The sequence below is a fragment of the Phodopus roborovskii genome, unplaced genomic scaffold (genome assembly GCF_943737965.1).
Source record: "Phodopus roborovskii unplaced genomic scaffold, PHOROB, whole genome shotgun sequence".
Lineage (NCBI taxonomy): Eukaryota > Metazoa > Chordata > Mammalia > Rodentia > Cricetidae > Phodopus > Phodopus roborovskii.
In genome coordinates, this window is record NW_026126638.1 from 1,496,623 (window position 1) to 1,521,770 (window position 25,148).

Genomic DNA, 25,148 nt, shown 5'->3' on the forward strand with positions numbered 1-25,148 from the left:
CTTTCTTGTGCTCTGAGAGTCCTGTTAATAAGCTCTTGCCTGTACCTAGAACTTCAAGTGCATTCCTTATGTTTTCTCCAGCAGTTCTAATGTTTCAGGGTCTACATTAATGTCTTTGATGCACTTGGAATTGATTTTTGTTTGGGATGTGAATTTGAGCCCTCTCTTCTGTGGGTGAGCATCCAGTTTTTCCCAAGCCATTTATTATTTTTTTTTCTCCTAGTGTGTTTTTGATGCCTTTGTCAAAATTAAATGGTCATAGCTTTGTGGATTTATTTCTGGGCCCTTAGTCCCATTCTATTGGTCTACATGTCTGTTATTGGGTCCATATCATGCTGTCTTAGCTCTGTAGTGCGGTATGGGGTCAGGGATCTAAATACCCACAAGCGTGTTCCTTCTGTGATGATCACTTTGGTTGAATATGGTCTGTTGTGTTTCCATATGCATGTCCAGATATTTTTCTAGTAAAGAATACTGCTGGAATTTTTGTAGGAATCATTGAGCCTGTATATTACCTTTGATAACTGGCTGTTTCTTAGGTGATGGTCTATTTGGCTGGTTTATTGGGTTCTGTTTATTGTTTTCCTTTTTCTCCTGTTAGTTTTGAGGTTTGCTGGTTCACTATGCTTCCTTTCCAGCTCTTCTTTGTTCATCTATCCCTTTTATCCTTTCATGGTTTTTTTTTTTTTTTTTAAATGGATGAGGCTGGTTTTTTTTTCTTTTCTATATAATATTCCTTCAAGAATTTTTAAATACTGGTATGATTGTTATGGATTGCTTTAATTTGTGTTTATCATAAAATGTCCCCATTTCTCCATCATCTGGGAGAAGCAGGTTTTTCTGGATACGGCATTCTTGGTTTGGAGTTATGTACTCCTAGAAGTTGAAATATATCATTCTATGCCTTTCTGGATTTTAAGGCTACTGATAAAAAGTCTGAGGTTATTCTGACATTCCTGCCTCTGTATATGAGTCAGGGTTTTTACATTTCAGTGTTTAATACTGTCTCCTTACTTTGTACTTTTATCATCTTGGATATCACATGGGTGGAGCGGTCATTCTCTGTTGAGGTTCTAAATGCCTCCTGTATTTGGATGTCAGTTTTTTCTTTTTCCTGGGTTGGAATTTTGTTTTTGTTTGTTTTGTTTTTTGCTTTTGGAGACAGGGGTGATTAAGAAAGCACTGTGAGCCTTTGTCGTCTCATTTTTTTTTTTTTTTAATCTTATTTGAGCTTCTGTAGGGGATGGGTGTGTCTTATAGTTTTAACTCTTTCATTCTTTCTAATTCTATTTGACTGTGTGAGTTCTTCTAAAAGGAATATTTTCACTAAGAAGCATGTTTCTTGTGGCTTAGTGGAGAGGCAAATATGTGTCTCCTCATTAGCGGAGCAACAGTTCTGATCTTGCTCTGGGAGACCCTTTTGTATTACACTCGTGTTCCTTTAGGGTGCAGAGGCTGGCAATGGGGTACTGTAGGAGACGATGAGTTCCATGGAGTCTTTGGAACCAAATCTCTTCGGCTCTGCCAGCGTTAAACCTCAGTGCATCCCTCAGTCAGAGGGTTGCTTGAACTCTAAACCATTAGTTCTGTTTGCGTCTAACTTGCCATCATGGCTCCTTTATTGTCTTCTTTTTATTTGTCCGTACTTCTGTAGCTGCCAGATGAAATGATAATCTAATTTGTTGTAGTATAATAAAAACTCAAGAGCCAGAAATAGAGATAAAGACCCGAAAAAGTTCAAGGAAAGTGGAGAGATTAGCTGAACCTCTTTTCAAATTCTCTGGAACCTCCAGTACCCGAAATTCCTCCCAACACTTCCTCACTTTTCTCCTGTCCTCTCTAGCCGTCCTACAACATCCTCCAAGAACTTTATGGCTAATCCCAGTCAGCCAATCGCTGATGCAGTCCTAGATTCAAGGTTGCTTTATTGGCACAGTGGATTGGTTGTACGGATAATTCTCCTGCAGCATACTTCTTTTTGTTTTACAAGGATCACATACAAATTCCTTGAAATCATTTAAAATTTTTTTCTACCTATTGTCCCCAAGCATTCAAATGTCCCCTCCCCCAAAGGATCCTTGCCAGACATCCGGAATAAACCAGAGACCTCACTTCTCTTTTTCTTTGTGTGGTTTCGGGGATGGAATTTAGGCCCTCACTTATGCAAGGCAATACTCTATCACTATAAAATCCAGCCCCTTCTCTCCTTGGGTTCTTTAGCACTGTTTGTACAGCTCCTTGTGAAACACCTTCGATTTAAGAAAGAGGGGAGATGAGGATAAGAATAACATGTGTATGGAAATGCCACAATGGAAACCATTGCTTTAAATCCTTTTGGGGGGGAGGGGTAGAGACAAAAACAAAAAAAAAAAAAAAAAAAAAAAAAAAAAAAGAAAGAAAGAAAAAAAGAAATCATGCGTATCAGTTTCTAGGTCTGGAGCTGCATATGTAGGTTGTAGGGTTACAGGGTTCCCCTGCCCCTCCCAAGAGTGCTCACAGTAGAGGCATTCCTTGCAGTGGGGAGCTAGAGTGCAAGGCCAGGAGACTGACAGGTTGCCCGTGGGCCTCTTAGCTTCTAGCCTGGAACCAAGCTGTGCTCAGTATCTTTTACTGAGAGAATCTGGATGCCGTATGTAGTTGGGGAAGGCAGGGATGCTTGCAAAGTCCCACTCATATTCTCAAGGAACTGACGGTCCAATTGGAGATAAGACATCAGCATGTAGCATGTTTATAAAAACCACAAAAGTTGTTAAATGATACTCTGTGAGTCCTTCCCAAATCGTGGTATGAGGTCAATCAGCATATGTGTGATAGTACTTGGTATGCTTTGGGCAGTGCCCATACAGGAAAAGATATGATCTCAGGGAAACTAACAGTTTCCATGGAGACCCCCATCACTGTGCTGCCTCCTCAGTGGTCCTCAGTCCTGCAGCTGCTTCTGCCCGGCTTCCACCTCCTTGGTGCTCATGATGGTGCAATCGATATAACTTGTAAATGAAGGTGTGTTCACGACCCCCCCCCCCCACTAATGGATTCGGAGATTGATATTCAAAATGCTTGGAACATCTCTTGCAGGCTGTCTAGAAACTGGTCAGGCTAGGGATCTGGAAGGTCACCAACTGTCCTAGTTGCTGAGAACTGCCCCAGTTTTTGTCCTGAAACTCCCTCAGTCCAGATCTAAGCAGGACGATTAGATGTCTAACCCAGAGGAAGGGACAGGGACACCTCTCTATGTGTCTCTTAGCTTTGCTCCATCCTAAAACCAAATGGGTCCCCAGACACAAAACAAACAAGCAAGCAAATAAACTCATTACAAAGAAACGTTAAAGGAGAGCGAAGAACTGAAAAAGCATCCAAGTATTAATGTGAAAAAAAAAAATGAGTAAAGTTCCTGGCCTTCCATGCGTTTTTCTATGTTACAGGAAGACACAAGCATCTCAGGTGAGTAGGGTTCCAGGTACTAGGGAGACTGAGGCAGGAGGACTGCAAATTTAAGGCCAGCAGGGGCTATAGACTGTTCATCCCAGGCAACTTAGTGAGAGAGACCCTGTCTCAGAACGAGGAAGGGAAAAAAAGACAGTGGAGACAGCTCAGTGGTAGCCCACTTGCTTTGCATGAGACTCTAGGTTCAACCCTGGTACTACAACAAATAAATAAATAGACAAACAAACAAATAAATGTTAAGTAAGTAAATGATCTAAAGATGCAAACAAGAAATTCAAGCCAGAAACCTAGATGGACGATGTTAGAAAATATTCCCTTAAAAACCAAAGGGATGAATTCATTTATGTATATGGGTGTTTTGCCAATAGGTATGTCTGTGCATATGTTCAATCAGTGCCCTTGGAGGTCAGAAGAAGGCATTGGATCCCTCGAGACTGGAGTTAGAGATGGTTGTGAGCTGCCATGTGGGTGCTGGAATGGAATCTGGTCCTCTGGAAGATTAATATGTGCTCTGTACCCCACTCATTCTCCAGCCCCTTATTTTACAGTCTCTTCAGTTTTATATAAAAGTTACCCCCTGGTAATTTGTGGGAGCCAGGGTCTTGCGTAGCCCAGGCTGTCTGTGAATTTACTGTGTAGCAGAGGATGGCCTTGAGCACCTGGCCCTGTTGCTTATATCTCCCAAATGAAGTCCTAGGATTACAGGCCATGGACCAACTCAGGGACGAGGCAGGAATCCCTGGGGACCCACCCAGAGGTTTGGGACTAGTACTCTCCTAGCTGAGCTATACCCCACACTAAATTCTATCTTTTCAGCCTGCAATCCTCACATTTTCTGTGCACGTACATTTGTCTAAAGTCTGAAGAATGCATGGACCTTAGGATACCTTCATTGAGATTGCATTTTTTTTTTTTTTTTGTCCTTGGTGCTATTATGTCTAGTGCTTTGGTTCCCTATTGTTCTCCTTTTTACATGTTTTCCTTTCTTCTTTTTATTTATTTATTTTTATTTTTTTGATAATAGTGTCTTATACACAGCTCAGGCTGACCTTAAGCTCATCATTCTCCTGCTTGAGCCTCCTGAGTGCTAGGATTACAGGCAGGCTACCCACCTTATTATTATTGTTGTTGCTGTTTATTTTATTTTATTTTTTTTTGAGACAGGTTTTCTCTGTATAGCCCTGGCTGTCCCAAAACTCTCTCAGACCTTGCTCAGACTCATAGAGATCCACCTGCCTCTGCCTCCCGATTGCTGGGATTAAAGGTGGCCCACCGCCCCCTGACTTTTTATTATTTTAACTCTCCAATTTCTCACTATCATTGTTTTATGAAGTCACTGCCTATTCATATTCACCCCATGACCACCATAATCCTTTGTTTATTTTTATTTCTAGCATTTTCTTTATGGGTTTAACTTCCTTCTTCCTAATGTACCTCCTTTAGCAGTCTATTCAGAAAGGCTGATAATAGTAAATTCATCTTTAGCTGGAAAAAGAAAATTCCCTAACTCTGAATGAAGATTTAGCTAGAGGGACCAGTTACTGCAGCCCCCTCACACAACCCTCTGACATAACTCGTCTGGGTGACCCATCTCTGTGTCCAGTCTCAGGGCGTTGACTGTCTAATGGAGCCACCCTGGCTAGCAACTGTACCACACTCCCAGGCTGACTCTTTTCCCATTTTACCTCCTTCCTCCAAGGATTAAACTTTCCCTCCTCCCTTTCTCCATGCCCCCTATGGATGGCCCAATAACATCTTTTCCTAGTGGCTTTTCTTTCCCTATATCACATAGCCACTTCTAAGCTGGGGTTTCCTGTGCTAAAATGCCCAGGGTCTGTGGCTGTGGATGCAAAGACAAGGCAGTCTGTAGAATCCTGGGATTGGCTCTTGGTACTTCTCGCTGTTCCTAGTACTTTCAGGTCCTCAGGAAGAGCAGCCAGTGTTCGTAACCACAGCCATCTCTCCAGTCCTCAGGAGGAAGGATATTCTAATGAGACACCCGGGCCCCTCCCTTTTGCTGTCTGGCTATTGAGACAATTCCTAAGAAACTGGAGTTTCCCCAGGAATCCTACCCTGGGAAAGGTGGAAGTGGGAACTTTTCTCTCAGGAAAAGATTTCACACAGTTCTGACAACTTGTAGGACCACTTTGCAGGAGAGACTAGAGTTAAGACAAAGTACATCAGTGATGGACATGACCACACCTTGACCAAGGCTTAGTCACATAGCTCCTGTCCTCCATTTAAGCCTAATTTCATGTCAGTGCCTCAAAGATGGATTTAAGGTGGGGGTCACTAGACCTCCTTGTTCTGCTTCCCAAGGTGGCCATACTGAATAAATCTTCCTCTTCCTTCATTATGGTGTGCCCTGTAATTGGTCTATTGAGAATGGGTGGCCCAGGCTAGCTTACTAGGCGTCTAGAGTCAGACTCGGACCCTAACTACTCTGGTAACAGAAAGGTTAAGGGCTAATCTTGCCCCTTTTGTTCTTTTTCTTTCCTGGTAATGTTGGCCTTCCTGCCTTGAATGGTTACACTGGCTAATTTTATGTCACCTTGACATGCACTGATGTCATCAGAGAGGAGGGAACATCAATTAAGAAACTGTCTCCATAAGTTCAGGATGTAGGCAAGTCTGGAGAGCATTTTCTTAATTAGCGATTGATAGGGGAGGGCCCAGCCCATTGTAGGGTGCCATCCCTGGGCTGGTGGTCCTGGCTTCTATAAGAAAGCAGGTTGAGCAAGCCAGTAAGCAGCTCCCCTTCGCGGCCTCTGCAGCAGCTCCTGCCTCCAGGTTCCTGCCCTGTTTGAACTCCTGTCCTGACTTCCTTCGATGATGAACAGAGATGTGGAAGTGTAAGCCAAACAAACCCCTTCCTCCCCAACTTACTTTTAGGTCATGGTTTCATCACAGCAACAGAGACCCTAGCTGAGATGGTGGAAAGGGACTGGGAGAGTCTGAGATGAAGGAAGGGGAAGATGGAGCATAATGGTTCCCCAGAGTCTCATGGCAGGTGGTGTGGTGAGAAGCAATGGAGTGTGCTCTGTCACTGCTGCTCAGCTTAGTGCCAAGAGCCCCACCGGGAGGGATTCCCCCGTCTGCCTTGTCCCCCCATCCTACCCCCTCCCCCCCGTCAGATCCTGCTGAGAATCAGGCTTTTGGGAACAGGAGGTTGGGCAGCTGGAGTGGAGTGCATGCATGTCCAGACTCATGTTAGTGTTCATGTGTGTAAAGTAATCAGGGCTCAGTGGAAGATTGTCTGTCATGCACAGGCCTTGGGTGTGTGTGGGAGGGAGTCAGTGTTTGGGGGAGCATTAGAATGAAGCCTCCCCCCCCCTTTCCAAGGGCTTGGACTTGTGACCAGGGCTTTCATCTTCTGTTGTTTGTTTTGAAACGGGGTCTCTATGTAGTTTCTGGCTGTCCTGGAGCTTGCTAAGTAGACCAGGCTGGATTCAGACTCGTAGAGACCTTCCTGCCTCTTCTTCCTGACTGCTGGGATTAACGGCATGCACCACCAAGCCTGGCCCAGAGCCTTCATTTTTAACTTGTTTGTAAAACGCTGGCTAGGATCCAAAGAGGCTGTTTTCATGTGGTCTGGCCCGGATTGTTCATACCTATGGGTGACAGGGCAGGAGGTTTTCACCTACTTCTTCCTCTCACCTGGCTAAGTTGGCTCAGGTAGAGGTGTTTTTAAACTCTCCTTGGAGTTGAGCCCTGGAAGTTGGGTCCAGAAGCCATGTTGCTGTGATCTGGTTCTCTCCTCTAGCCTGGACCATGCTGCCACAGGAAACCTACTGTTGCTGGTCCTGGCTGTCTGTGGGGGCGCTCAGGGAGTCTCAGGGACCAAGCTGAGCTGTGGTGGTGTTTGGGGAGCAAGGCAGCTCATGAAGGCAGCGTCCAGTAGCTCTCCCTCTGGTCTCGTCAGGCCTTATCAGCCTGGAAGTACTTCTGTTACTGTTTCCTGCCATTGTTTCCCGCTGGTAATTAAGAGGAGGCCAGTACCCTGTTGTGGCAGCTCACAGCTATCGTGGCGCAGAGGGGTGGGTTCTCGGTCTTGGTCTCGGTCACGGCTTTATCTCCCTGGCTGCACTACTTGACAGCTCAGACCTGAGCTGGTCCATCCAGCGGCTGCTTGAGAGCATGGCCTAAGAGTGGTGGCACTACTGAGCGGTGTCCGAGTTTCCCAAGGGGCCTTGCAGATACAGCCCCTATTTGGGAAGGAAAGGTAGGATGCTTTGGGAAGGAGAGCTGGCTCAGCCCTGGGAGGGAGATACAAGGCTGATGGTTGCCCCTGGGATGAGGACTGGGGCTCCTATGCCTGGACCAGAAGGGATGGGGCGGTTCAAAGTTAGCCCGATCCTAATGTCCATTCTCTTCTCTGCTTTTCTATCTGGAGAAGCTTTCCAGCCTGGCAGAACTTAGATGAGATTGACAGGCACTTTCCCCTCCCTTCTTGGGCACCTGCTTGGAGCCAGTGATGCTCCAGTGTGCTGGGAGGATGGGGGTGGGGGGATGTGTGTGTGTGGGGATGTGGGGTGGGGGCACCTGCTTTGAGACCCAGTCTTGGCCACAAGTGTTCTGTTTACAAATTCATAAGACATTGGGCTTATCCCTCTTCATTGTTCTGAACAGCATTACATAGGAAGAGTCATTCCCAGAACAACTCAGGTGGTACCATCTGTGTTTCCTGTAACTTCCTTCAGAAGATAGGGGTTGTGGCAGAGGCTCTGAGGGTGGGGGGCTGTGTTATGACAGCCAAGGTTGAGTTCTATCTGGTGGGTTGTGGGGTGAGGCACATTGTGGAGAAATTTTCTCAGGTCCAGGGCTGTTAGACCCCTATTCCCTTTTCAAGTCTGTTCAGCAAACACTGATTGAGCATGTACTGGGTGCTGAGTGTCCTTGCAGGTCCTGAGGACATTTGTGAAAGGGACATCCCTTTTGTTGTAAAGGTACTCATGGCCCAGGGCAGATGACTAACAACTTACTCAGTGGTGGCCTCTGACTGGTCTCCCAATCTAGGTTCTGATGGTAGCAACAAATGAACCAGCTCGTTCTCCTCCTAGTTGGGTGTCAAGCATGGTGGCTGAGTGGGGACATGGGATGCCAGGCTAGCCTGGGGGACAGGGCTGTGGGGACATGCCTGGAGGTTGGGAGAAGAGAGACAGAACGTCCCCACTCCAGCTTGTCCTGGCACTATTGTCTGGAGAAGGCGCCCAGCAGTGTAGCGTGGCTTGCTGGGATTGTTGCTTTTAAGCCTGGTACTGCCATGGGAGCATTTTGGAGACTAGTTCTTCATGTTCAAGGGGGACATGAGAGCTAGTGAGGGGACACACACACACACACACACACACACACACACACCACACACACACACACACACACACACACACACACACACTTATTATTATTTTTCTTTGAGATGGAGTTTCTCTGTGTAGCTTTGACTGTCCTGGAACTAACTCTGTAGACCACCCTGGCCTCGAACTCACAGAGATCCATCTTCTTCTGCCCCATGAGTGCTGGGATTAAAGGTGTGCTGGGATTAAAAGCATGCATCAGAACCCCCGCTTAAGGAAATGCCACCTGGCTGGATGTGCTGATAGCAGCAGCATGCCCCAGCAGTCATTTCTCTAGGTAGTGAGAACCAACTCATCGCCCCCCCCCCTTGTTTTGCAGATGAATCCTGCCAGGTTTGAGATCTGGCTGCTTGCTCTGGCCCTCTCCTGGCCAGGTAGGTACCAAATGCTTTATTTCTTATCCCTGCACAAGGCTACTTCAAACACCTCCTTCCAGGACTCAGTACATGTGTCTGGAACTCACCTGTGCTCAGTCTGTGTTAGGCTTGTGACTGTAAGAGTCAGCAGTCTCTACTTATGATAGTTTTACAGAATGTCTTGCTTCTGACTTACATCCCCCCCCCCTCCAACGGAATATCTGAAGGGACAGGATGGGACAGAACTTTCCCGGGTGACGGGAGCACAGGATGGGAAAAGAAGGAACCCAAGCCTTGGGGACAGTATCCATTTTTATGTTCTCATCTAGTTGAACCTATAATAGCATAGAGGAGGGACTGCTGGTTGGACAGGAGACCCTACCAAGCTGGAGTCGTACAGAGGCGGCATCAGAGGACTGGGTTCTAGGCACCCCCCCCCCCCCCAATCTCACTACATGGCTTGTTCTGTCTCTCTTCCCTCACTGAGATTCAGAGTTTGGGAATGCCAGTAGTGCCTTCTGACCATGTGCCATGAAGCAGAGGGTAACTGGTGGGATGCCACCTCAAATTACTGCCCAATGATGGACCACAGAGGACTCTTAACTCCTCTTGTGTTTGCTTTTATCGTCTTTAAAATTTTTATATTAGGTATCATTGCATAAGTCAGGAAGCTTCACTATAGTGAATATATATCCGAGAAGATTGTTTCTCTGTTACCGTCATGAGTCTGGGGTCATGCTCAGAGGTAAAGGGGACCTATATAAAACAGAAAGTACTTCCTTGCTTCTACCTTCTGTCAGTTGCAACCTCATTTCTGTGAGTACAGAGAGCTTTGTATTGATGGTCCCATCATGCTCATCTGTGGGCTCTGCCTTCAGGGACCCTGGGCGCAAAAAAGACTGGTGACCGCCCATCGATGGCCCGATGCAGCCTCTTTGGGGATGACTTCATTAACACTTTTGATGACACCATGTACAGCTTTGCTGGAAGCTGCAGTTACCTTCTGGCCGGGGACTGCCAGAAACGCTCCTTCTCCATTATCGGTGAGTTCTGAGTGCCTGTGACAGCCAAGGTGGGGGAGGGTTTCAACTCTCATGACACACCTTAGATTAGAATCACTGCTGAGAATGTGGAGGGCAGCAGCCTTCCCATGACACCTTCCCTTGAGGCCAGTGGCTTTCCCACGGTGGCACCTTCCCTAAGTCTGCTGTGAGTGCCTGTCTATGTATGCTACTCCAGTGGTGTGTCCATTGTCGTGGGTCCGGACAACATTCCAGGAGTTCAAAACCACAGAGAGAAAGGATGACATAACTATAACTATCTTGTTATCAACTCCATCGGAGACTGGAGAAGGATATAATATTACCTTCGTAAACAGCAAGTGCAGAACAAACAATTTCCAAAACTATAGAAATGACAGAAGCAGCTGGCTGCCTGGACAGTCACCCAGGTTTCCTCTGTAACACTGGGGCATCCATCTTTGTCCTATAGGCCTAGAGTATCTCACAGACTTTCCTGTGAAAAAGGAATTTTGAAGCATTTTTCTACCTTGTCTTGGCAAAGTTTGGCATCTGCCATCTTCTGTGTCCTGCTCATCCAATTTGGACAGCATACTTCCAACAGCTGAGGCAAGGGCAGTTTCTTGCCCAGTGGCGGACTTTGCCACAATAAAAGCAAACTCCATATGGTAGGCCAGTTTTACTATTTTTCTTGGGACATTTTCTCTGGATGATTTGTCTAGTGGTCTTCAGGTTCTGTAGTTGGATGCTTTAATACTCCTGGAAAGACAAAACAAAACTCTGCTCTAACCCTTACTTTGGAGAGTTCCTTTTTTGTTAGATCATATCTTTGTTAAGAAACTTTGTTAAGAAAAAAAATTTTTGCAACAGAAAAAATATCTTCTAATAATAGAGAATTTTTTTTCATACCTGATCAAATGAAAGGCATCTGTTAGTTTTGTAAGTTAGTTTAGATTGAATGGCTGTTTGATGAACTATTGCCTCTTCTAATCAAGAGGTATTTCCTGTTCAAATCTAATCTTTATTGATCTTGATGGTACCCATAGCTTTTCTTCTTTTGTGGAAACAAAAGCAAACCGCTTCCTCGACTTATGGAAACATATCCTGGGTTCCATTCTGAGGTTAACATAGCTTTAAAATGTATAGGCTGATTTAATTCATCAGTTTTTTTTTTCTATTGTGGTATACATGTAATATGCTTTATGTTATAATCTACAAAAAATGTTTCATTTTACTAGAGACATATGCTGTACAAGTCTTAATTTGTACAGGCATACCCATGATGGCTATGACTTCTAATAAATGTATAATTACAGAATCAACCTTTCAGAACTTAAAGCAATTTCCCATGGAAATACTGAATATATGTATATACATATATACATATATATATACATATATACATATATATATATATTGTATGGTGCACATATTTTAATCTTACAAACTCTGTGAAATGAAACACATCTATTTACCAAATTTCATTTTTTGAGTATTCTTTGAGTTACTTCCTGCAGGTAATGGAGTTCAACTATACAAAGAACAAGTAGAACATTTCCTTATAATTTTCTTGGCTTGTTGCTAAGTGATAGAAAACTCTTTCTTCATACCTTTGCTGTTAACATGGATGGTGTTTTTTATGCAATTCTGAGACTTCTAGCACATTTCCTACTAATAGCTGATCAATTTCATCATTACCTTGTGCTAGAGGGCCTGGTAGACCTGTATAGGATCTGATATGTGTTATATATAGAAATTATTTCTATTTCTGATTACTTATTGCAGTTGAATAAATAACAAAGTTAAGTTCAGCAGTTTCAATACATAAAACAACTCTTTCTGCATATTGAGAGTCAGTAACTATATTAAGAGTTTCTGGGAAAAAATCTAATAATACCATGAGAATAGCATATAATTCTGATTTCTGAACAGAATCATAAGGGCTTTGAGACATTTTACATAATTTTCCTGACTTATAACCTTTCTTTCCTGATTTGTTTGCATCAGTATATAATGTAAGGGCTACAGAAATTTATGTTCTTACATTTTGAGGAAGGATCCAATTAGTTCACTTTATAAACCAAAGTCTCTTGCTTTTGGCATATTTCTTGCTAGTCTCTACCAAGAAATTACTGCAGGCTCTTTGCCAAAGTTTATTTTCTGCTCATAATGAGGAAATTTCAGCATTAATGAAAGGTAACATAATTTCGGTTGGGTCTATTCTTGCTAATTAATAAAGTCTCAATTTTCCCTTCAGATCAATTCAGAAACCTTTTCTATACAGGTCTTTAATTTTTTACTCTGTGTGGTAGAAATATCCATTCTAAGATATAATCTTCTCTTTGCATAAGAATTTCTATAGAAAATGTATAGAAGGTAAAATAACCAGGTTATAATCAAGCTCTGGATCCAAGCTATACACACGTGCATTTTATAATTTCTCTTCTACCAAAGTCAATTCTCTCTCAGCCTCAGCTGATAATTTTCTTGGGCTATTTAAGTCCTTCTCACCTTGTAAGGTTTTAGTTACTTAGTTCTTGAGTTGTTAATCCAATTGTGGGCCACAGCCAGTTAGTATCTCTCAGCAATTTTTGAAAATCATTAAGAGTTTGCAATTGATCTCTCCTGTATTTTCTGTGGTTGAGTTTTCTGTAAATCTATCTTGTATCCTAAATAACTAATAGCATCTCTTATTTGTGTTCTTTCAAGAGCATTTTGTAATACCCAACAAGGCAAAATTCTCTTTACTTCATCAAACATTTTTTTCCCTAAAGTATCTTTGTCTAAATCAGCCAATAAGATATAATTCTAATAATGGTAAATTTCAGATTGAGAAACTGATTACAGATTATTTCCAATAGCTGTTGTGCAAAATGGTGACACAAAGTAGGGCTATTTAACATCCTTTGTGGAAGAATTTTCCACTGGTATCTTTTAACAGGCTGAGAATTATTTTAACTAGGCACTGTGAAGGCAAAATTTTCTCTATCCTGATCTTGTAAAGGTGAAGTAAAAAAGCAATCTTTTAAATCAATCACTATAATAGACCATATCTTAGGTGACAAAGAAGGCAAGGGAATTTCAGGTTGTAAAGAGTCTATTGGCTAGATCATCTTATGTATGGCTCTTAAATCTGTTAACATTCTCCATTTTCCAAATTTCTTTTGAATAATAAATATATGAGAATTCCAAGGACTGGTTTATTCTTCAATATGTTGAGTACTTAGCTGCTCCTGTACCACCTAATTTAATGCCTGTGATTTTTCTGATGTCAAAGGCCATTCTTCTACCCACATAGGTTTGTCAGTTAACCACTTTAAAGGTAGGGCTGATGATGGTACCTTTGAAAGAGCAACAGCTGTTATGCCCTGCCTATGTGAACCTGAACAGTCAGTGACTGTCCTTGATAATACATTTAAATATTTTCCTTAGAAGCACACATCAATTTACAGTTTGTTTCTGAGCCTAGAGGAATGCTAATCTGTATTTCCATTGCTGTTAACAAATCATGTCCCCACACATTCATTGCTATGTTAGCCACATCCGGCTTTAATTTTCCTACCTGTCCTTCTAGCCCTATACACTCATCCCATCTTCACTTTGTTTTAACTGAGATAAAGTTCCAATTCTTAGAAGCTGAATGTTTACTTCCTAAAGAGGGCAATCTGGATGCCAGATGACGTTAGCTCATGGCTAATTGGCATAAAACTATCAAGCCCTGGGTTGTAAATATGGGTGAGAGGATGAGGCTGAAGTAGTACAGGGTCTTGAACCTGATGAGGTACGTTTTTGTTCCTTTTATATTGCTGTGAAGAGACATCATGACCAAGGCAAAGCATACAGGTCTTATGAGTAGTTTTCCCACCAGCCTGGTCCCAGAGCCGTGTCAGCTCCCAAATAACACACAGAGATGATGTGTTAGATATAAAGTGGTTGGCCAGTTACTAGTGTTTCTTATTTGTTAGCTCTGTCTTAAATATTAACCCATTTTTATTAATCTAAGTGTTTCCAGGTGGTCTAGGCATACTTGAGAAAAAGTCCGGACCTCTTTCTCCTCTTGGTCCTACATTTCAACCCTCCTTACTACATCTCCCAGAATCCTACTTGTCTCCTAGTCCCACCTATTTTGCCTTCTTATTGGCCAACAGGGCTTTATTCATTAACCAATAAGAGAAATATATTTACAGAATGATATCTCCCATCACAGAGGAAACAGTTTATTGAGGTTCACCAGAGGGTGAACCCATGACCTTCATGGCCAGGAACGTGGAAGCAGTCAGGCCCACAGGCATGGGTCTGGAGCGGTTGCAGAGGGCTTACGTCCTGATCTGCAGGCAGGAAGCAGAAGGAGGGAGGGAGAGAAAAATGAGAATGTCATGGCTTTTGAAACCTCAAAGCTCACCCCCAGCAAGACACCTCCTCCAACAAGGCCACACCTCCAAATCCTTCCAAATAATTCCACCAACTAGGGATCAAGTATTCAAGTATATGAACCTATGAGGGGTAGTCTCATTCAAACCTCCACAGGGTGTCTGCTCCATCCAGCAGGCTATGAGGCAGCAGGGTGGAATCTTGCATAGCAAGGAAGGATCAGAAAGAACTGGAGTACTGACCAGGGGATGCCGAGAGAAAGTGTCTTAGTCAGTGTTCTGTTGCTGTGAAGAGACACCACCACCATGGCAATGCTTATAAAGGAAACATTTAATGGGTACTGTCTTATAGTTTCAGTCTAGTATCCTTATGATAGCGAGCATGGCGGACACAGACAGACATGTGCTGGAAAAGGAGCCGAGAGTTCTACATCTGGATCCAAAGGCAGCAGGAAGAGACAGACACTGGGCCTGGCTTGAGCATCTGAAACCCCAAAGCCCATCCCCAGTGACACACTTCACTTCCTCTGACAAAGCTACACCTCTTGATCCCTGTTGAGTAGTGCCATTCCCTAATACACCTCTTGATCCCTAATGACTCCCTAATGACCAAGCATTCAGTTCTATGAGCTTATGGGAGCATTCTTATTTAAATCATCACAAGCAGGAGCATGGGAAACAAGGATTGGGCGGCCTGGGTCTCAGCAACAAGGTGGGAGCTGCAAAAGACCAGAGACATCTTCAGGACACAACAAGCTGTGGAAATCATCCGGAACAATGTGGGGGTCCCACCTACCTTCAGGGGCCACAGCTAGGGACTGGTTTAGGAGAGTAGAATCTCCTTCTGCCCCAAGCAGGAGACAGGAACTCAGGCCTGCCACTGAGATGGCCCCAGTGTGTATTCTAAGTGGAGCTCTCCCCACTTAACCATCATGGCAGGGAGGTACAGACACCTTACCTGATGACCATGGCATTGGTGAGTCAGAATAGAGAGTGGGAGTGACAGTGTTTTAAAAAGATCTTCATTTTTATTTATGTATGTGTCTGTAACTATATGTCACGTGTATACCGGAGCCTGCAGATCCCCGGAGTTACAGGCACTTATGAGTTACCTTTTACAGTGGTTTTAGGGATCAAACTGAGGTCCTCTGGAAGGCAATGCATGCTCCTTACTACTGAGCCATCTCTCCAACCTTGACAAGGGCTTTGACAAGCGAAACAGATCACTTCTTTACTTGGCGGCTTCAGATTCAGGGAGGGAGACACTGATGCTCTGGAGAGCATTGCCGCCTTGGATCTGTCTGCTTTAGCTTTGTTCTGCTGTGCATCCTGCCTGGAGACAGGTTAGTAAGCAATACAGAGTGAATCTTAGGATCAGGCATAGAGTTCATTTTGGGGGCTCTGGGATCTGAGCACATTGAAAGAGCTCCCTTTCACCTACATTAGCCCAACTCAAACCTCCTCCCCAGCGGATGGAGCCCTCTTAGCCAAGGAAACTCCAGCTGTGCTGGTGTCTCTGGGATGTCATTATGACCCCCACCAGGAAGGCCCTTGTCTCACTTTTCTGTTGCTAGGATGCAACAATACCTTGATGAAAGCAAGTTAAAGAAGAGCTCCTTTTGGCTCAGAACTGGTTACTAGGGTAGTCAATGTCAAGAGCTGGTCACATGGCGTCTGCTTGCTGACAAAGGTCTTTTCTCCTTTTTGTTCAGTTCAGGACCTGGCCCAGGAAATGATGTCAATCACATTTAGGGAGGGTCTTCCCATTTGAGTGAACCCAGACAATTTTTCTCAGGCAAGCTCACACCCAGGCAAACTTATACTCAGATATGCTCACACCCAGGCAAGCTCACACCCAGGTATGCTCACACCCAGGCAAGCTCATACCCAGGCATGCTCACACCCAGATATGCTCACAAGGCCAACCTAATCTAGATACTGCTTCCCACAGGTTCCTTTTCTAGACCGTTCTAGGGCCCCTTGAGTTGATGGTTGAGATTAGCCATCACATCCACTTTGACTACTTGGCTCTGGTGAGCACTGGGTTCATCAACTTGGGTCAGCCAATCGGCTTATATTCCCAAGGACTCAGAGCTATGCCCCTGTGAGGAGATGGAAGCTTAGAAAGAGCCATATACTCACTTCCCTTCTCCATCAGAGACCCCAGGGAAGTGACAGTTTCTCCAGCCTCCTGTCTCTAATATTCAGGCGCTGTGGGGCTCAGGTGAAAATATGACCTGTTATCCAGACTAAGCTACAATAGCATCCGGGTCATCATAGGACGTCTGTTTATCGAATTCACACATCAGAGTCACATACTTCTGGGCCTCAGTGTGCTCAGTCAAGGTCAGGTTCTTTTCCAGGGTAACCCCTCCTGCCCACCACACAAGGCTGTACCACAGGCCCAGTCTCTCCGGCCACTCTTTTTCTCATTTCAGTACCCAGGGTCACTTTGAGATCCAAGGAAGGTCTGTGTAGTTCCAGACATCCCTGTAGATTCCCCACTGGTCTGTGATTCTTTTATCATGACGACTTCTCAAGGACCAGACTCAGTCTTCTGGAAGCTGTTGGTCGGAATCAGTTGGAGAGCAAAAGCACTTTCCTGCAGATTGATTTGTAGATTTGCATTTCCACCCAGATCTTACTGTAACATCAGAAAGTCAGGTAGTGACTTGTTGTGTTGGTATTCGTGGTGTATGCAAGGGAGGCGGGAGTGTTGGGGAGGGGACCAGAGTCCTGGGTCAGGGAAAGGACCCTTTGGGCCCTGGGTTTCATTTATGGGCCTAGGATTACTTTGTGCTCAATTGTTCTCCAGTGACATCCTGTTTCCTTGGTTCTAAATCATTTACATTCCTGTCTGGGTGTTTGAGGGCCTTGTTCACATCCTGGGTAAAGTGTTTATGTCTGTACAAGAAAGCCTACCTGATACCGACGGAGCCCTCCTGTGAGTGGGGTTCAAGGCCAAGGCTTCCTGTCTTCCCCTGTCAGCACAAGGACCACAGAGTGACCCAGGAGTCCCAATTTCTCCTGCTTTGTAGGACCTTCTCTTCCTGAGTCATGGCCACAGGATCTGGCTCCCAAATTGGCCTGAGGAGAGCCAGAAGCAATTGGAAGCCTGCTTAGTCACTTCCGCAGTCCGAGGTTCATTCAGCTTCGGTGTTTTGGGTCAGAACAGATTCATGTTAGGAGTCTGGATGGCTGACTGACGGCCCGCACCAGATTCTCTGACACAGTGGCGTTTCTTAGAAATGCAGACGGCTGAGTGCCTCATTGATGTGGTGACCCCCAGGACTCAAGCTTCCTGTAGGCTTCAGATGCAGCAGGATGCCTCCTGCTCCCACTGATGCTATGAGGATTGACTGCTTACTGAGCACCGTACAATAAAGTTCGAGGCCAGCTGGGAATCTGGCTGGCTTGTTTTTCTTCTTGGGTGGACACCTGGGCCCTCCTTTCCCAGCAGTGCCAGGAAATGCTACCTTGGAGGTTTGTGGGGTCAGTGGACAATTTCAGCAGCCCACTTCCCTAATGGCTGCACTGCACAGTATCTGCAGCAGGGAAAGAAGGCGAATGATATGGAAGGAGTTTAGTGTTTCCAATGGCGTCGTTGGTTTGCTGAGCCGACTGTACGGAGAGATGATCCCAGTTAGGTGGCTTTGTCTTGAGAGAGGACATGAGATTGGGATCAGAAAACTTGTATACTCTTTTCCAGGTGAATAGTGTAAACTAACTTTTCTTAATGCTCCCAGAGGACAACTACTGGCAATGAATGGAGGATCATATCTGGGGTACATGCTGGTGGGTGGGGCCAGGATGCTGCCGCTTATGCTGGGCCCATTAGTAGTGGGCCCAGCAGCCAAGTACCAAGCCTCCAATGTCAATAGAGGTGAGATGGTGAAATCAGAGCATTTATTTAAGCCTCAGTTTCTCCAACTGTAATATGGTATCTATTTTCCCCAGGCCTGGTGATACACGCATACAATCCCAAATCCTGGATGGGTGAGGTGGCCGTGAGTTCAAGCCTAGCTTTGCTAAATAGTGAGACCCTGTCTCATAAAAGAAATGAAAGAAGGAAGGAAGGAAAGGAGGGAAGGAAGGAGCCAGTCCAGGCAATTGTTCACACAGAGCTGTAGCCATGGGCTACAACTAGCATCCGCGAAGAGTAGCAAGTGTCAGGGCACTTGAGAGTGAGTGGATGGAAAAGGGTAAGAACAGAAACTCTGTCCTGGCTCATGAAGTAAGTGTGTTTTGACCGTGAAACTTAAGAGCCACTTGTTCAGCTGGCCTCTGAGATCCTCCCCCTGTGTCCTTTAAACACCTCAGATCTCCTGGCCACGCCTGCAGTGGGTGTGGCCGACTGCTCTGAAGCGTCCTCACTTTGCAGGGTTAGCAGCACACACACAGGTTCTCCACAGTTTTGCCTTCACTGAAGGTCCCAGGGATAAACCCATCCCTGTCTCCACATTGCTCATTTCTGCTAGTCTCTGAGTAGGAAATGGGGCCTGGTTACCATGACTTAAACTATCCACTTCAGGACTCCATGTTGTGGGAGTAGGTGAAGGTCCTGGGCCACCAGCTCTGCTGTGCTCACATCCTGTCCTAGACACTGCTGTTCCCAGGACTTCCTGATTCTGACCTTCCCTAGGGCCCTGAGCATGTCCTTCAAACGTTCTGTGATGAAGGGTTGGTGACTCTCAGGGTCACCACCTGAGGTGTCCACATTTCACAGCTCTTATTACACAAAGTCAGTTTGTCCCCTTTCCTGTCACTTTTAATGTAAGGTGACCTTGAGACAACTGGTCCACTTCTCCTTTTGTTTTAGACACAGTCATGCTGCATAGCTCAGGTTGCCGTGGAACTTGTGATCATCCTGTTTCACCCTCCCCGAGTGCTGGGATCACACACCTCACTTTGTCTTGGTTTTGCTTCTGTTTTCCTCAGACGTTCTCTGTACATCAAGCTGACCTCGCCTTCCTCCTTCTCTTACTTGTCAAGACTGAGCGCTCCCCTCATTCTTCATTCCCCTCTTGGGAAGGGCGGGAGTTCTCATGCTCCCCAACATGGCGCCTGATGCTGCAGTCTGGGCTGGCACAGCCTTGTGACAGTGACCTCTGAGCTTTCTCTATGGCATCTTTGAAAGCAAGGAAGGATTGTTGGTCCAGAGCTGTGTGCCCATGGCACCTCCCTGCTCACCTAGGGGTTTCCTGTGCATTTATTTCCTGGCTCAGCTGCTGCAGCTTCCCTGGGTCATGTGTTCCCAGCCACCTTCCCTTAATTCCTGTAGGAGGGAGAGCCTGCAAGAAGGACCAGCTCATGGGGAGTCCTTTCCTCTTCTTAGGAGGGGGATGCCTTTTACACCTGGTGGGGTTTCCTAGGAAACAGACAGAACATCTTTGGCCACCAGCATCATGGGGTTGGAGATGTGCGGGAAGAACAGACCAATGAGAAGGCAAGTTGAAGGTCTTAAGGGTCATGTGCTTCTGGAGTGATGGAGAGGAAGTGGTCCTCACTCCCATTGCGGGCTTTGCTGGTGATTGGTGTGTAGGCCTCAGGCTAGCCTAAGGTGGGGTTTAGCTTTGGATCCACAGAAAATGCCTAGGGACAGGAATGATCCTCGAGAGGGCTAGCATACTGAAGCTTGATGCTGTTTGTCTTTTAAAAATCATTTCAGTGTGGGCATTTCCCAGCATACAGAAAAGCTAAAGCAATTGGATAGCCATGCACTTACCACTGAAATTCTACCATGACTGTTTTATCTGTCACCTACGGTCCTGTGTGGTCATTGATTTAAGGTTAACTCCTGCAGCCAGAGACTACTCACGCTTTAGAACTATTCTCAGGCTGAAGAAATGGCTCAGCAGTTAAGAGCCCATACTATGCTTGTACAGGACATGCGCACACCTACTCCCAACTCCCACACATGCATGTAATTTTTAAAAAATCTGTTCTCAGTAAAAGTGTAGAGCAGGCAAGACCTTCATCTTAGAAACGTGTGACCGGGCTGAATGAGGATGCTTAGGAGATTGTAGCTGGCTGTGTTTTCTAATATAGCATCGTTTGGTAAAACAATGGGCTCAGCAGAGGAGGGCGGGGCCCCGATTGAGGAGGGCAAGACACAGAACACAGCGATGATGAGCATATTCATTTCATTGCCTTGTGGACATAGCAGCTACTGGCTGTTTAGGGATCTTTTCCGTCCATCTGTCCCTCCCTCCCTCCCTCTCCCCTCCCTCTCTCCCTTCTCCTCTCTTTCATTATCCTAAATCATTATTTACATGTTTATTTACTCACATGTGCACGTGTGGAGGTCAGAGGATGTCTTGTGGTGAACCATCTAGGCTGTCCCGCTGAGTCATTTCAATACTCCCTCCCCCATCCTGTTTTTTCAGAAGGTCCGATGAACATCCTAGTTTCTGCTTGGTAACATTTCTTTTTGGTCTGTCAGGCCTGGTGTAGAAACTGATGGCCTTTCACGTGTTGTCTAATGAGTCAGGCAACTCTCGTTTTTCCTGGCAGTGTTGCTGTGAGGTTCTGCAGACTGAGGCCTCTTCAGGGGGTGAAGGGCTCTGTCCTTAGCCCACTTCATCTGTGGACCCAACCGTGGGGGCAACATCTCTTAGATTTTGCTTGGTGTCTCCTAAGATGACAATACCAACAGCTCATACTACTTGTATTTATGGTCATACAACATGAGTCTTATTTTAACACCAAGATGACAAACTCCCAGAAGGACGTGGTGATGCGTATGGAAGTTCACTGAAGGCCATGTGTCCAGCCCTTAGTACTTTCAGAGAAATAGTGAGATGAGGGAGTGGGGTTTTCAGAGGTATCTGTTGCTCTTTTGTTGAGTCTTTTGGGAGAAGTTTTCCATGGAAATTATAGAGGTAATAGTAACACATTTATTAATTTGGGATTTTTTTTTTCCTTTCAGGGAGCTACCAAGATGGCAAGAGAGTGAGCCTGTCTGTGTATCTTGGGGAGTTTTTTGACATCCATTTATTTGTCAATGGCACTGTCATGCAGGGGGACCAAAGGTAAGCCAGAAACTCAGGTATCCAATTGGAAAGGACCCCAGAATCCTTCTCACACATTCTTCTCTCCATCCTAATTTCAATGTTGAAAATGGGGCCCAGAGACAGGGATTATATGTGCCCAAAGGAAGCAAGTAGCAGGGCTGGCTGAGGGCCAGGTTTCTGCAATGCTTGTCTAGGGCCTTCATCACTGTGTATCACTGTCTGAAGCCTGTAACCTGGGGTTGGGTAGGAAAGTTGGCTAGTTTCAGAAGCCCAATGAGCTTGCCCTTTTCCCTCCAGCATCGACATGCCCTATGCATCCAAAGGACTCTACCTAGAAACTGAGGCTGGATACTACAAGCTTTCCAGTGAGGCCTATGGTTTTGTGACCAGAATTGATGGTGACGGCAACTTCCAAGTCCTGATGTCAGACAGACACTTCAACAAGACCTGTGGGCTGTGTGGTGACTTTAACATCTTTGCTGAAGATGACTTTAGGATGCAGGAAGGTAAGCTATTGTTTGAAGTATCAAGAACTTTCAACATGGTAATTTGATGATGTCTGTTGACTTTTGTTCATAATTCATTGATTCTGTACTTCATAATTTTGGATTTTGAGCTCATCTTTAGAAGGATTTTATGTTAAAATTTCAATCTGCAATGAATTACTGGCTCTCCCTTCTATCTCTTTAATTTTTTGACAGGGTTTATCAGTGTAGCCCTGGCTGTCCTGCAACTCAGTCTGTAGACCAGGTTGGCCTCAAACACAGAGATATGACTGCTTCTGCCTCCCAAGTGCTGGGATCAAAGCGTGCACCATTACTGCCCATCGGAATTACTGACTCATAATAGAAACACTTATCTGAATCTCAAGACTATGAAACACTTTTCCCTTACTTTATGTTTCCAGGACCTTTCTTCCCTCCTATTCTGAGCCGGGGTCAAGAAAACAAATTTCTGTTTTTTTTTCTATTTTTCAGAGTAGAGTGCTTTTTTTGTCAGTTTTCTCTCGGAGAACATCCTTGGAGAGTCACACCTTCACAAGGTCTAGCTCTACCTCCCCCATTATGCAAGTTCAAGACTCTCCTTTGGGAAGATGGCTGCCCTCAGTCTAGTACTAGGACTTGTCTGTTCTGGTTCCCAGTTTATCCTTGCTGTTCGTCCTCTTCTTTATCTTGGGATTTCGTCTGCTTTTTGTGAAGTTATTTGTGGCGTCAATATACTGTTTGTCCATTGTAGTGTAGCTCAGACTCTTCTAATCTACTTTATTGGAAAAGGAGGTCCCAGTCCTCAGATAGCTTTCTTTTTTATTGTAGGACTCTTTCTCTCTCTCACACATTCTATATATGCTTATATAAATAAATACACACATATTTATATATAAAACTTATGCTATGGGGAAAAAGTGTTATCTGTTGACAAAAATCCAGTTTCTGTGATATTTTTGGAACTATCCCCAGAAAGATATTTATTCAGTTCACTTCTCAGTTCAGACCCAATACTGTTTGTCCCCAAACAAAATTAGCCTTGTTTCTGATTTCCAAGAGTCCCATCAGTTTGCTTTGTTTCTTGATCTCTGAGATCCTTTCCATTTAAATAATAACATTTGTAATTCCATCTATTGGATATCCCTTTGCTTCACTTCATATTTATCCATACGGTTTCATACAAAATCAGGGCTGAAAAAAACTTTTATTTTTTAAAAAACATTTAAAAAAATTAATTTACTTTTTTATTCCAATCCCAGTTCCCTGCTTCCCTCTCTTCCTCCACCCATCCCACCTTCCATCTGCTCCTTGGAGAGGGTAAGGCCTCCCCTAGGAAATCTCCTAAGTCTGTCCCATCATCTCCTTGAGGCAGGACCACCAACCTGCTCCCCACCCCCCAACACCCCTGTGTCTAGGCTGGGCTAGAATGAGCTCCACTAAGTCAGTTTGTGCATTAGTGTTAGATCTTGGACCCACTGCCAGTGGCCTCATATATTGTTCCAATCACACCATTGTCACCTATATTAAGGGAGTCTAGTTCAGTCTTACACAGCTTCTCCATTTGTCAGATCAGAGTCAGTGATCTCTCACTAGCTAGGGTCAGCTGATTCGGTGGGTTTCCCCATTAAGGTCTTTACTCCTTTGTTCATATTATCGCTCTTTCCTCACCTTGATTGTACTCCAGGAGCTCTGCTCAATGGTTAGTTGTGGGTTTCTGTGCCTGTTTCCATCTGTTTCTGGAAGAGGATTCTAGCTTCTCTGGGTTGTGGATTGTAGGCTGGGTATCTTTTGCTTTATATCTGGTATTTACTTATGAGTGAATACATACTTTATTTGTCTTTCTGGGTCTGGGTTACCTTACCTCACTCAGTTTTTTTTTTTTTTTTTTTTTTTTTTTTTTTTTAACCTCACTCACAATGGTTTTTCTCTAGTCCTGTTCATGTGCCTGCAAATTTTAGGATGTCATTGATTCTTACTGCTGAATAGTACTCCATGTGTAATGTGCCACATTTTCTTTATTTACTCTTCAGTTGAGGGGCATCTAGGCCATTTCCAAGATATGGCTATTACAAATAATATTGCTATGAATATAGTTGAACGAACGTTCTTGTGGTGTGAATGTGCTTCCTTTGAGTATATGCCCACAAGTGGTATTGCAGGGTCTTGAGGTAGATTGATCCCTAATTTTCTCAGAAATCACCATACTGATTTTCGAAGTGGCTGTATAAGTTTGCACTTCCACCAGCAATGGAGGAGTGTTCCCCTTTCTCCACACCCTTTCTAGCATAAGCTGTCATTAGTCTTTTTTATCTTAGCCATTCTGATCCGTGTAAGATGGTATCTCAGAGTTGTTTTGATTTGCATTTCCCTGATGACTAAGGAGGTTGATCATTTCCTTAAGTGTACTTCTGTCATTTGAAATAATTCTGTTGAGGAGTCTTTGTTTAGATCTGAACCCTACTTCTTAATTGGATTATTTGGTAGTTTGATGTCTAGTTTCTTGAGTTCTTTGTATATTTTGGAGAGGAACCCTCTGTCAGATGTGGGGTTAGTGAAGATCTTTTCCCACTCTGTGGGGAGCTGTTTTGTCTTGTTGACCATGTTCTTTGCTTTAGAGAAGCTTCTCAGTTTCAGGAGGTTCCATTTATTGATTGTTGCTCTCAGTTCTGTGCTACTGATGTTCTGTTTAGGAAGAGGTCTCTCGTGCCTATGTGTTCAAGGGTATTTCCCCCTATCTCTTCTATGAGGTTCAGTGTGGATGGATTATTTATATTGAGGTCTTTGATCCATTTGGACTTGAGTTTTGTGTATGGCGATAGATATGGATCTATTTGCATTCTTCTACATGTTGACAGCTAGGTATACTATACCATTTGTTGAATATGCTTTCTTTATTCCATTTTTAGCTTATTTGTCAAAAATTAGGTGTCCTTAGGTATGTGGATTAATATCAAGGTCTTTGATTTGATTCTGTTGGTCTGTTTGTTTTTATGCCAATACCAAGGTGTTACTATAGCTCTATAGTAGAACTTGAAGTCAGGGATGGTGATGCTTCCAGAAGTTTCTTTATTGTACAGGGTTGTTTCAGCAATCCTGGGTCTTTTGTT

General features: G+C 44.4%; 1 protein-coding gene across 1 annotated transcript in view; it reads left to right on the forward strand.

Annotated features, from left to right (window-relative positions):
- Positions 1–9,117: 9,117 nt before the first annotated feature.
- The window catches only part of Vwf (von Willebrand factor), a 126,657-nt gene continuing 110,626 nt past the window's right edge, over positions 9,118–25,148 (forward strand). The window contains exons 1-4 of the mRNA XM_051173265.1: positions 9,118–9,172; positions 10,033–10,197; positions 21,472–21,574; positions 21,854–22,062. Coding sequence (XP_051029222.1) covers positions 9,118–9,172; positions 10,033–10,197; positions 21,472–21,574; positions 21,854–22,062 — 532 coding nt within the window. The remainder of the gene's footprint in view (positions 9,173–10,032; positions 10,198–21,471; positions 21,575–21,853; positions 22,063–25,148) is intronic.